General features: G+C 39.1%; 1 protein-coding gene across 1 annotated transcript in view; it reads left to right on the top strand.

Annotated features, from left to right (window-relative positions):
- Positions 1-571: 571 nt before the first annotated feature.
- The window catches only part of LOC106873677 (potassium channel subfamily K member 1), a 34,902-nt gene continuing 22,179 nt past the window's right edge, over positions 572-13,294 (top strand). The window contains exon 1 of the mRNA XM_014921142.3: positions 572-1,085. Within this exon, the coding sequence (XP_014776628.1) occupies positions 896-1,085 (190 nt within the window). The 5' untranslated portion in view covers positions 572-895. The remainder of the gene's footprint in view (positions 1,086-13,294) is intronic.

The raw sequence follows: 13,294 nt of genomic DNA on the forward strand, positions 1-13,294 counted from the left end.
TGTGTGTTATTTCTTTACTACCCACAAGGGGCTACACACAGAGGGGACAAACAAAGACAGACAAACGGATGAAGTCGATTATATCGACCCTAGTGCGTAACTGGTACTTATTTAATCGACCCCGAAAGGATGAAAGGCAAAGTCGACCTGGGCGGAATTTGAACTCAGAACGTAACAGCAGACGAAATACCGCTAAGCATTTCGCCCGGCGTTCTAACGTTTCTGCCAGCTCGCCGCCTTCTGTGTGTATGTGTGTGTCTCTCTCTGTCATCCTTGTATTATTACTCCTCCCTTCTTCCTCTTTTTTCCTTTCTCGCTCGTATGTTTGTTTTTTCTTACTGTCCATTCCCCCCTTCCTCCTCTTTATATCCACACGCGTTTAATTTCACTCCCATTCCTATCACCCCTCCTACAATATACGAATTTTGTTATCACATACATATATAATCCTTTCTCTTTCTCTCTCCGACTGTCTGTCAGTGTGTGTGTGTGTGTGTGTGTGTGTGTGTCTTTCCCTCTCTTTCTCTAAAAAATATCAATATTTAACTCGACACATCACCCTCTAATATGAAAACTCTCACATATTTTCTTGTTTAGGTGCACGGCTGTTCAACACCGCGATCGTTCTCTCTCTCTCTCTCTCTCTCTGTCTCTCTCTCTCTCTCTGTCTCTCTCTCTCTCTCTCTCTCTCCTATTTTGTAAATTTTCCTCTGAAGTTGCGCTTGCTTTATAAATTTCGCTTCGCCGTTCCTGTCGCGCGTGTCCGCTGAGTTCTGTCCTTTACCAGTTCCATTCTTCGTTTCCATTCTGTAACACTTCGCAAAGAAAAAGAGAAAAAAAAAGACAGAAAAACGGAAAAGAAAACCCTGCTAGTCTCGCCTCGGCTGTCGTTCAGATGAAAACTCTTTTGCTATCAAAGACGACTCCTACCCAACGATTATGGGGCCTCATTGTGTTTCTTATCTTATACTGGATACTTGGTGGGGCTGTTTGGTGCATTTTGGAGTACCCGCTCGAAAAGCAGTTGTATCAGGAGAGGCGCAAATATATCATGGAATTCAAGCGGAACCATACTTGCGTCTCAGGTAAGCTGTAGGTAACTTAAATTTCTCTTCCTTGTTCCTAATTATTTTTTACCAAAACTATAATTCGTCTCGCAAAGCAAATCAATCCGTAGCGGTAATAATTACAAAATTCATACCTACATGCATACATACATACATACATACATACATACATACATAAAAAAAACTTTCCAAAAATTTAGCACATAAATACATATGCATGCATCTAGACATAAAAACGCATCCATAAAACAAACATACAAATCTGCGCATACACTAACACCAAATACTGCACACACACACACATACATATGCACAAATACCTAGATGATGTTGATAAAAGTTCCAATGAAGGAGCCTTGAATCTATGTTAGAGTCCGGCTCTTTCTCTATTGGCAAGAAATACAGAAATGAAACTGATTGATTACATACATACATACAGACAGACAGGCAGACAGGCAGACAGGCAGACAGACAGGCAGACAGACAGGCAGACAGGCAGACAGACAGACAGAACATAACTTTTAAATAATACTTTCACAATATCGCAAAAATTTCATGGTTGTCGAATTGTCCTATGTTGCTATTGAAATTCTCTACTAAAATAAATATATATATATTTTTTTAAGTGATACTACCTGTAAGAGCAGTGGTGTAGCTAGAGTGCGTGCCACCCAAAACAAGCTTTGAATTTGCCTCCCCTGGTCCTTATACAGCAGGCCCAAAGGAGCCGCCTCCTTAAAACCGTCGCGAACCGCCCCAGCATCCATCCCCTTAGCTATACTACAGTGTAAGGCCTCATCTAGCGTCTCGGACTATGTCAAACCCATTTCCGAAGTAATTTTGGTAGTGGATGTTCCACGACTCCCGCTGGCTCCAGTCTCAATGGAGACAAGTAAATTACATGGTAATTTAATTTATGGTTTAGTGAGAGGAGAAGGGTGTCCCTGACTTTTGTAGGGCTGCCGAGACTGGTGATAGAAAAAGAGAGAAACCACGACGCGAGGGTGGTCGTTCTTTAGCAAACCTATAATCAAAGACGTTCTAGCCATTACAACTCCATAAGTTATTTGTTAAAGACTTGCCTTTTCTTTTTTAAGACGGGTGAAATTGTAATTGAAATAAGTTTCACTGCACGAGCAAAAGCGATTATGTCGAGGCTGTCCCATTAACCTGAAAAGTTAGTATGTTCAAGAATTGAACCCAGACCGCTTTGGTGAAAGCTTAGAATCCTTATCAATTGGACTCATACGTTGCTGCAAATGACAGTTGTTCGTCAAGATATCAAGTAATCTCATTTCGGAGACAAATCGATGGAAAGTTTGCTATAGAGCGGATTCCGCCAAAGGTAACCGAGTATTTGGTAATGATGTCAAATCACTAAAGGCTCTGGTAGTGTTAAGCCATTACAGACCCCTAAGGACCACCGCTGCCGTTAAACCAAGCAATGGACTTAATACGAACCAATTTGCTCGACCAACTAAAAATAAAAGCCATATCTCCCACAAATTCAATTTACTGTCTTACGACAAAATAGAAGGTTATGTTAGACGAGATAGTCACAGTTGGAATGGTATAAATAGACGGGATAGTCACAGTTGGAATGCCCTTCATCGTTTGCCTGCTTAACCAGGTGTTGACCTGGTGGGAGGAGGGCTAAACGACAACAACCAAGTTGAGTTCACACATTAGTCCTTCTCGTTCTCGCTCTTACTTTACCGAGTGAGGGTTGCAACAGGACAGCTGAGCGAGACAAAAGACAAGTGTGAGTGTAGGGATTTTCTGTTTTTGTTTAGTATACATTTTTGTGTAAACATACACACACACACACACGTTATAGTGTCTGCACCAGTACTGTCGCCTTCCTCCTCATCATCATCATCACAACCATTTGTACATTTCATTTTGCTGTCTTTTCTTTTCCCTTCGCTTTGTCCCGCATTGTTTGTATGTTCTTGTTTAATTCTTTCTAAAAATTGGCACAAGGCCAGCAATTTTTACGGAAAGGGTCTAGCCCAGTGGTTCTCAATCATTTTTTTTTTTTGCTTATGGGCTCCTTTGATTCCTATTTTGATAAATTTTTACCCAATTGGACCGCCATAATCTATATATATAAAAATGAGAATGTGTGTCTGTCTGTCTGTCTGTCTGTCTGTGTGAATCCCTAAAACTCGAGAACTACGCAACCAATTTCATTCAAATTTTACACATGCCTTACTTAGGGTTCCAGTTGTGTTTTAGTCAAAAAAAATTATTAACTTCTTGCAGAGTTCGAGCACACGGCAACATAATATCTCCTCCACTATTTAAGTATTACGTGTCAAAAGTGAAACAAAAACACTCATGTCAAATACTTTCACTTTAAAAATGAAACTATTCCACTAACTGAAACAATCACATTTCGATACTGTAGTGACAGATACTTTCACAGAGAGAGAAAGAGAGAAAGAGAGAGAAAGAGAGAGAGAGAGAGAGAGAGAGAGATGTATATGTATACATATACATGTATATGTACACCATTTCGATACTGTAATGACAGATACTTTCAAAGAGAGAGAGAGAGAGAAAGAGAGAGAGAAAGAGAGAGATGTATATGTATACATATAGATGTACAGGTATATGTATATATATATAGATCTATACATACATGTATATGTATACATATGTGTAAATGTATATATATATATAGATGTACATGTAATATGTACACATATATACATGCATACAGATATCTATACATACATACACCCATCACACACACATACACATGCACACAAACACACACATTAGTCATTTGTTTTCTTATCCAAAACTACGTCAAAAGTACTGAATGGATCTTTATGAAATTTGGAAATTATATTCTTTGCATAACGGCCATAACTCCCATGAAAATTCATATATTTTTGATGTTGATGAAATTTTAACCCGAACATAACAGATGAGCATTATTTAGAAAATGATGTCACACGTTATCGAGGCTACCATTCTTTCTGGACGTGCAAAAGGGGATGACGTCTTTATTCCAAGAATTCCTCTTACTCTATCAGGAGCAGACATTCCTTTTACATTCAGAAGACTACAATTCCCCCTTCGTGTGACTTTTGCCATGTCCATAAACAAATATCAGGGTCAAACACTGTCTGTAGCTGGTCTTCTCTTGGAAGAGCCCTGCTTCTCACATGGACAACTGTATGTTGGCTGCTCAAGAGTGGGCAGCAACAAAAAACCTATTTGTATATGCTCCACAAGGGAAAACAAGGAACATAGTTTACAATGAGGTGTTATAATCACAACAGCAAGAAAGTATGTACATGATCACCTTCTTTTACGAAACTTCATTGACTTTCATATATTTATATTGATATACATATATATACGTGTGTTTGGGTGCGTGTGTGTATATACATCTCTATATATAAAGATGATGCGTAGTCTAGACGGCATTTTTAGATTTCATTATTCTCTTTAACCCGGGCAACGCCGGGTATTTCTGCTAGTTCACTATATATATATATATATATATATGTGTGTGTGTGTGTGTGTGTGTGTGAAAAGCTCTTATTAGGAAGTGTATAAAAAATTAAAATGATGAATGACAAAGTTGACCTCGACGGAATTTGAACTCAGAACGTAGTGACAGGGCGAAATGCCGCTAAGCATTTTGCCTAGTGTGCTAACGATTCTGCCAGCTCCACCGTCTTGTAATAATCCTTTCTACTATAGGCACAAGGCCTGAAATGATGGGGGAGGGGGCTAGTCGATTACATCAACTCCTGTGCGTAACTGGTTCTTAATTTATCGACCCCTAAGGGATGAAAAGCAAAGTCAACCTCGGCGGAATTTGAACTCAGAACGTAGCGATATACGAAGTACCGTTAGGCATTTTGCTCGGCGTGCTAACGATTCTGCCAGAACCACCGCCTTATAATCGTTTCTACTCTAGGTACAAAGCCCGAAATTTTGGGGGACAGGGCCAGTCGATTAGATCGACCCCAGTACGCAACTGGTACTTATTTTATCGACCCGTAAGGGATGAAAAGCAAAGTCAACTCCTGTGTGTGTGTGTGTGTGTGTGATTAAAAAACATACTGTAAAATGGTAATAGTCATCACGTCAAACAATTGTTATAAAATAAACTGTAAAACGGTAATGTTTACCACTTTAGTTGTTATTACATGTAAACAATGGTTATAAAATGTGCTATGAAGCGGTAATTAAATCAGTTACTTAACCACAGTGTTTTATGTTTATAAAATATACTCTGTTATTAAGTCCGTTTAATTTATTTCAGTCATTATATGTCAAACAATGCTTATAATTATATATAATTATATCTACTTTGTATCGGTTACTATACTAGAGACGGCATGCTTGGCTTATCAAAAGGTACATCTCGTGTGTGTGCATGTGCGCGTGTGTGTGCGCGCGCGCGCGCGTGTAGTGTGTGATTGCGTACACATGCAAGCACTCTCACATGTAAACAGTGTATGTATGTATTCCTTTATAAAAAAAAAAATTAGAAAAAGAAACGAAAGAAACTGTCATAAAAATTGTTTGGATGGGGCAAAATTGGTAACCGGGGCAAAATGAGTATTTTTTCTGTCTGTTTGACACCATTGCATCATCTTTTGGATTTAAAAATTGCTCAACATAGTTGTTGTTCAAGCTGAGTTTGAAAAAGGTGACAAGTACTTTTCTCAGGAAAGTTTTCCTTGACTTTGACTCGATTGTAATTCAGTTTGCTAAGTAAACATCTGGATAATTTTGGGCTTATAATATTCAGTATTCTTTTCTTTGTTGGATCCAAAATCAATTTTTTTCCCATACTGATGTCGAAGACAGATTTCAATAACTTCTTCTCTTTAACTGCATGGTGTGTAAATGCATCGCAAAGCAGACACTCTAGCAGATCATGAAGAAGCTATAGAGAATATTTTATTCTCTTTTACTCTTTTACTTGTTTCAGTCATTTGACTGTGGCCATGCTGGAGCACTGCCTTTAGTCGAGCAAATCGACCCCAGGACTTATTCTTTTGTAAGCCTAATACTTATTCTATCGGTCTATTTTGCCGAACCGCTAAGTTACGGGGACATAAACATACCAGCTTCGGTTGTCAAGCGATGTTGGGGGAACAAACACAGCTACACAAACATATACACACACACACATACATATATATATATACATATATACGACAGGCTTCTTTCAGTTTCCGTCTACCAAATCCACTCACAAGGCTTTGGTTGGTAGAAGACACTTGCCCAAGGTACCATGCAGTGGGAATGAACCCGGAACCATGTGGTTGGTAAGCAAGCTACTTACCACACAGCCACTCCTGCGCCTATGTTGAATTTTTTTTCGATTTAGCTGAGTTTCGTTAATTTCATTGTAATGTGCAATTTTTCCATGATCCCCTTTCGATTTGACCTAGATATTTAAATTTTTTGTTGCATTTTTGATCTTTCTGTTGTCTATGGATGAATATTGATATGTATAAGTCATTTTTCAAATGTAATATATATATTTAGTAAACCCTCAATTATTGTGACTGTTACGTTCCAAACCTCCTGCGACAGGTGAAAATCTGCAAAGTAGAAACAGTACTGTACTGTATATTTTTCTTATTGTTTTTATATATTCAAGCTTTTATAAACTCTCCCCACACTCCTAGGAGTACCTATGTCTTCTCTTTTTTTTTTTTTTGCAGGTGAAGAACATATCAATGGGCAGTTGCTGGTGCTGCCTTTTCTTCTGTGTAAGGAGGTTTTTATAAACTTCCATGGCACCATCAATTGCATTTCTGAATTGCAACGCATGAACCATCTGGGGATCTCAATCTTTCACCATTCTTTGAAATTCTGCCATTTTTGCTAGAGTTGAGAGGCATTCTAGTGACAGGCTGACTTCTTCTTCCCCTGCATCCTCTTGTTTTTCTTCATCACTTGCTGACTTTGTCATTTCTGTCAGATCTTCATCCATTAATGGATCTGAGTGGGCCTCGATCAGGTTATTAATGTCCTCGGTAGTCATATCAGGTCATGTCAGTGAAGTCACCTCCTCCTAGAAATTTTGCTAGTCAGGCGGTACTGGCAACGGCCACGCTCAAAATGGTGTATTTTATGTGCCACCCACACAAGAGCCAGTCCAGGGGCACTGGCAACGATCTCGCGCGTAAGTCCTTACACATGCCACGGTCACAAGTGCCAAAAAGGCGACGCTGGGCACAGGTGCCATCCCGATTTCACTTTTGCTTGCCCCAATAAGTCTTCGCAAGCTGAGTTTCATGACAACGTTGGCATGGGTGCCAGTCGTCGAATTTAGTTCGATTCCAATTTCACTTGCCTCAACAGTTCTTCGCAAGCGGAGTTTAGTGTCCAATGAAGGAAAGGTACGCATAAGTGGGCTGGCTACACCCCTGGCAAATGCCTTGGATTTAGGTCTCACTTGGCTTGCCGGGTCTTCTCACGCACAGCATATTTCCAAAGGTCTCGGTCAGAAGTCATCGCCTCGGTGAGGCCCAATGTTCAGAGGTCTTGCCTCACCACCTCAGCCCAGGTCTTCCTGGGCCTACCTCTTCCACAGGTTCTTTCAATTGTTAGGGTGTGGCACTTTTTCACGCAGCTATCCTCGTCCTATAAACAAATAATATGTGGAGATCGTTGAGCAAAAGCTGAATACTTGTACATCATCTTCAAAGGGAGAGTCCATCATATATATATACACAATATTCAATATAAAGTATAAGAGAAATTACCCATAACAGGTAACTTCTACATGCTAGAAGACAGTCAAAAACGACTGAGAACAACAAAGTAAAACATTTCAAAGGCGAGAGAAAATAAAAACTTTTACCTTAAAAAAAAAAATAAGGTAAAAGTTTTTATTTTCTCTCCCCTTTGAAATGTTTTACTTTGTTGTTCTCGGTCATTTTAGACTGTCTTCTAGCATGTAAAAGTTACCTGTTATGGGTAATTTCTCTTATACTTTATATTGAATATATATATATATATATATATATATATATATATATATATAGATAGATAGATAGATAGATAGATAGATAGATAGATAGATACATACATACATACATACAAGCATGCATGCATGCATGCATGCATGCATGCATGCATACATACGAGGGAGTGCTAAAAAATTCTCGGTTTTGGGTAAAAACAACATATTGGAGGATTATTTATGATTTTATTTAACATATTACCCTCTCAGATTCACACACTTATTGCTGTGACCCTTCAATTTTTCTAAGCCCTATAAAAGAACTCAGGACGGTTGGGCTTATAACCAGGCCTTTTGTGATACCCTTAAACCCAGGAACCTTTCAGCACCCCATCAAATATATATATCTATAATAATACACACATACACACACACGCGTGTGTGTGTGTGTTGTCCCCTACCACCACCTGACAATCAGTGTTAGTTTGCCTACATTCCCGTAAATAAGGTACTGGGGTGGGTGGGTCAATGTGTTTGATTAAAACACATCAAATCAGTGCCCCAGCATGACCGCACTCCAATGACTGAAACAAGTAAAAGATAAATGATGCTGTCATTTGGTTTCTTATATTATTGTCATGTTGTTTCCTCCAGAGTATCTCTGATCAAGCAGATCTGTGATCAGAAGCAGTCAATTTCTGATCATACTCTTTACTCTTTACACTTTTTTTCTTATTTCAGTCATTTGACTGTGGCCATGCTGGAGCACTGCCTTTAGTCAAGCAAATCAACCCCAGGACTTATTCTTTGGAAGCCTAGTACTTATTCTATCAGTCTCTTTTGCTGAACCGCTAGGTTACAGGGACGTAAACACACCAGCATCAGTTGTCAAGCAATATTGGGGGGGACAAGCACAAACACACAAACACACACACACACACATACACACACACACATATATATACATATATACGACAGGCTTCTTTCAGTTTCCGTCTACCGAATCCACTCACAAGGCTTTGGTCGGCCCAAGGCTATAGTAGAAGACACTTGCCCAAGGTGCCATGCAGTGAGAATGAACCCGGAACCATGTGGCTGGTAAGCAAGCTACTTACCACTCCACACCATCCTTTTTCTGTTTATTACCTTATTTGCAGATAAAAAGTAAGAATGTCATCATGTCCCAGTGTTACATTATTGTATTATGACAATATTGCATCTGTTCATTTGTAACCACTGTTATGTTAACATTACCTGAATTGCTCCTACTACTACTACTACTACTACTTCCACCTTCCCTACTTTCACTTGCTTTCTCTATTCAACACATACACTCAACCACTTTCACACACCTAATCCCTTCAGGGCATGACCAACATTAGCTCTCTACTCAACCCAGTCCTCTCTGACAGAAACCTATTACTCTCACCCACTTCCATTCCACCACTACTCACAAAGTTACTTATCTAAGCATACATTTTTGTTCTCCTTCATCTATCGATGTTAACAAAAAACAAATGGTGTCACTTTAGTGTGCAGTCTAACCCTAACTCAAAACTCTAACCCCTAACTCATAAACCTGTTGGCACTCCGTCACTTACGACATCGAGGGTTCCAGTTGATCTGATTAATGGAACAGCCTGCTCGTGAAATTAAGGTGCAAGTGGCTGAGCACTCCACAGACATGTGTACCCTTAACGTAGTTCTCGGGGACATTCAGCGTGACACAGTGTGACAAGGCTGACCCTTTGAATTACAGGCACATCAGAAACAGGAACTAAGAGAAAGTTGTGGTGGAAGAGTACAGCAGGGTTCGCCATCATCCCCTGCCAGAGCCTCGTGGAGCTTTAGGTGTTTTCGCTCAATAAACACTCACAATGCCCAATCTGGGAATCGAAACCACGATCCTATGACCGTGAGTCCGCTGCCCTAACCAGTGGGCCATTGCACCTCCACATCTCATAAACCTAACCCTAATCCTAACACGGGGCAAGTCATTTCACAGCATAGACGACAGATACTATGGTAGACAACATGCTAAAGTAGCAATGGACAAATTGTCCCAAATCTCTTCCTCTCCTTCACTGCTTGAACCTTTTGACACTGACTCACCTGAGATTGATCCTGATCCTATCTATGTACAAACTTTCTTTTTTAAAATAATCTAAATCAAAATCTTCCATCGAAATTTCACATATATTTATGTTTCAAACACAGACTTAATAATCCTTTCTGCTCCTTCCCCACCCCCAAAAAAATTTAATGTACAGGCATGAAATTTTAGGATAAAGAGCTTGTCAATTATACTAGCCCTTGTGCTTAACTGGTATTCAATTTTGGAAGGATGAAAGGCAAAGTTGACCCCATCAGAATTTGAACTCAGAACATAAAGATGGATGAAATGCTGCTAAGCATTTTCCCTGGAATGCTAATAATTCTGCCAGTTTGCTGCCTTCACACAAGCTTAATAATGGCAAGGTTACTTTACTAAATTCTTAATTATTTTCAAAATTAATTTGAGCAAAGGTAGTGTGTTTCAACAGAAACCGTCACCATCATCATCATCATCATCATTTAACCCATAAACTGTGATAGGCCACCTCAGTGGCCAACGCGACAGTGCGACAGGCCACGTGTGTGGCCATGGAAGTAGGGCATGATCTGACCTAATTTTGATGACATATAATGTATGCACATGATACCCTTTCACCCCAGAAACAGTGTAGCCAATCACAGAAGGTGTTAAGAAACATGATTTTTTGAAAACATGATGCACTCGAAGCAGTACTTTACCCAAAATAGGCTCAGCAGTTTGTGTTACATACAGCAAAATCCCAGCAGTTTATGGGTTAATGTCCCTTTTTCTATGCTGTCATGCTTTGGCTGGTTTGACAGAAACTGACAAGCCAGAGGGCTGCACCAAGTTCCAATATCTGCTTCAATGTAATTTCTGTAACTGGATGCCTTTCTCAGTGCCAACCAATTACTCACAAGACAAGACACCTTAATTCCTCAACTGAATGAGGTATAGTAGTGAAGGGTGTGAAAATGTGATTGAGGGACCATAACAGGTGTCATACTGAAAAGGTGAATCCATGGCTACCCTAGCTGGAGAGAGATAAAGAGAGATTATTTTACTTATCATTATTGCCTATGTGAAATTATTTCTTCCCCTGCTTTAACACAAATTTTGGATGGTTGGTACCTAAAGAGAGCATGTGGGGGCTAATATCCAAAGCATTACAATTCAATCTAGTTTGTTAGAGTTCTCAATGTACTTCTAATTTCACTATGAAATATATACATAAATGTATATAGACTATATACATAAATGTATATAGACTATATACATAGATGTATATAGACTATATACATAAATGTATATAGACTATATATAAATGTAACTAGACTATATACATAAATGTCTGTCTGTATGTGTGTTTGGGGTTACTCTAACTCCTCTCACACCATCCAACCAATTTTAATGATTTTAATGGGCCCACAAATGCCTTATGAATAGCTTAGGATGAGAATCCGACCAATGTCATTGATATCTTACATTAAAAAAATTGTAAAGAAATACAAACCCACACACTCAAATACATTTTTCAAAACATGAAAAACAAAGTTCAATAAACAAACAGATGGATCTTTTTAGTTGTCACAGAATTGGAAATTTTCAAATTTGGTAAACTGATGCAAGTTTCCCAAAAAAATTTAGAAAAATGCGACAGTGGTTCAAAGTTTGACAATTTTTAGCTATGTTGAAACTTGTGGTGGTGAAAGTGTCACAGTCACACACAGCGTCCTTGTTACAATGAAACAATTCAGGCTACAGCTTTGCTTGTTACTATGGAAACAGCCACTAATGTGATATTTATGATCATATGTATAATGGTGGCTTTCAATTGGCTACAATTTGCTAACTTTAAAAGCTATTTACTTTTTCTTTATAAATTTATGGCAAAAATGAATTTCATTTTATAATTGACACAGAAAACTAAACTGGTATACAAAATTTGAAAATAATTGGAAAATGATTATGGAAGAAGTATGTAATCTGTGATGGCAGTTGAAAAAATTCGACAGATGTTTTTAACTTACAAAACAATCACTCAGCCATGGAAAGTATTATTTATTAAGGATATAATTTATAAATATGCTTATAATTACTTTTTGAAACTAACCCATTCATAAACTGGCACTCAGTTGGTTACAGTGATGAAGTTTCCAGTTGGTCTGATCAAATTTCCTGCTCGGGAAATTAACATTTTTTTTTTTTTTTTACCCTTTTAAAGCCTAGCCAGGTTCATGGGCCCGGTTTCCCGGTTTCTATAGCGTATGTGTTCCCCCCAGCTGTACGGGACGCCAGTCCATCGCAGCCTTACTCAAGAAATAGGAAGAAAGAGTGAGAGAAAGTTGGGGCGAAAGAGCACAACAAGGGTCGCCACCACCCCCTTGTCGGAGCCTCGTGGAGCTTTAGGTGTTTCCACTCAATAAACACACACAACGCCCAGTCTGGGAATCGAAACCGCAATCCTCCGACTGTGAGTCCGCTGCCTTAACCACTGGGCCATTGTGCCTTCACATTACACAAACATGTCAAATCGTCCAACCCATGCTAGCATGGAAAGCGGATGTTAAACGATAATGATGATGATGATGATGATGATGTATATATATATATAATACAAAAAATATATATGCATGTATACACACATATATGTATATACTTTCATCTACATGTGTATATAGATGCATATCAGGGTACAGGACGTTAGAACAATGAACTACAGACAACGGAATGAACACATAGGAAAACAGAAAGCCACTTGGAATTATTCATCAGCTGCCTCTATTCTAACTCTACGTTTCGAAGATAAGGCAGGACGTACTCTAGAATAGTCTCTTCCTGAGTAGTGGATCAACCAACTAAACAGAGGATTCCAAGGTGGCAAACGTAAACCAAGACAGGAAAAATTGGACAGTGAAAACAACATAAAAAAGCCGTACGGCCAAACGCGAATCTGATGTAGAACGCTAGTAGTTCGTCTTGCCTTCACAGCGGCTGGAGTGAAAAGAAAGTTGACCACAGGTCACACGAGAGCAGAGAGGATGGTGGAGGGAGGAAGTGGAACAAGGAGGAAGAAACAGGAGTGTATAGCAGTGAAGTAGAAGTTAGAATAACAGAAAGAAGCAGAGCGAGACGGGGAGATGGGTAAGGAGAAAGATAGATAGGTAGATAGAGGGATAGATAGAAAGATAGAGGAAGACA

Source organism: Octopus bimaculoides, chromosome 6, assembly GCF_046866305.1.
Source record: "Octopus bimaculoides isolate indiv1 chromosome 6, ASM4686630v1, whole genome shotgun sequence".
NCBI classification, from domain to species: Eukaryota; Metazoa; Mollusca; class Cephalopoda; order Octopoda; family Octopodidae; genus Octopus; species Octopus bimaculoides.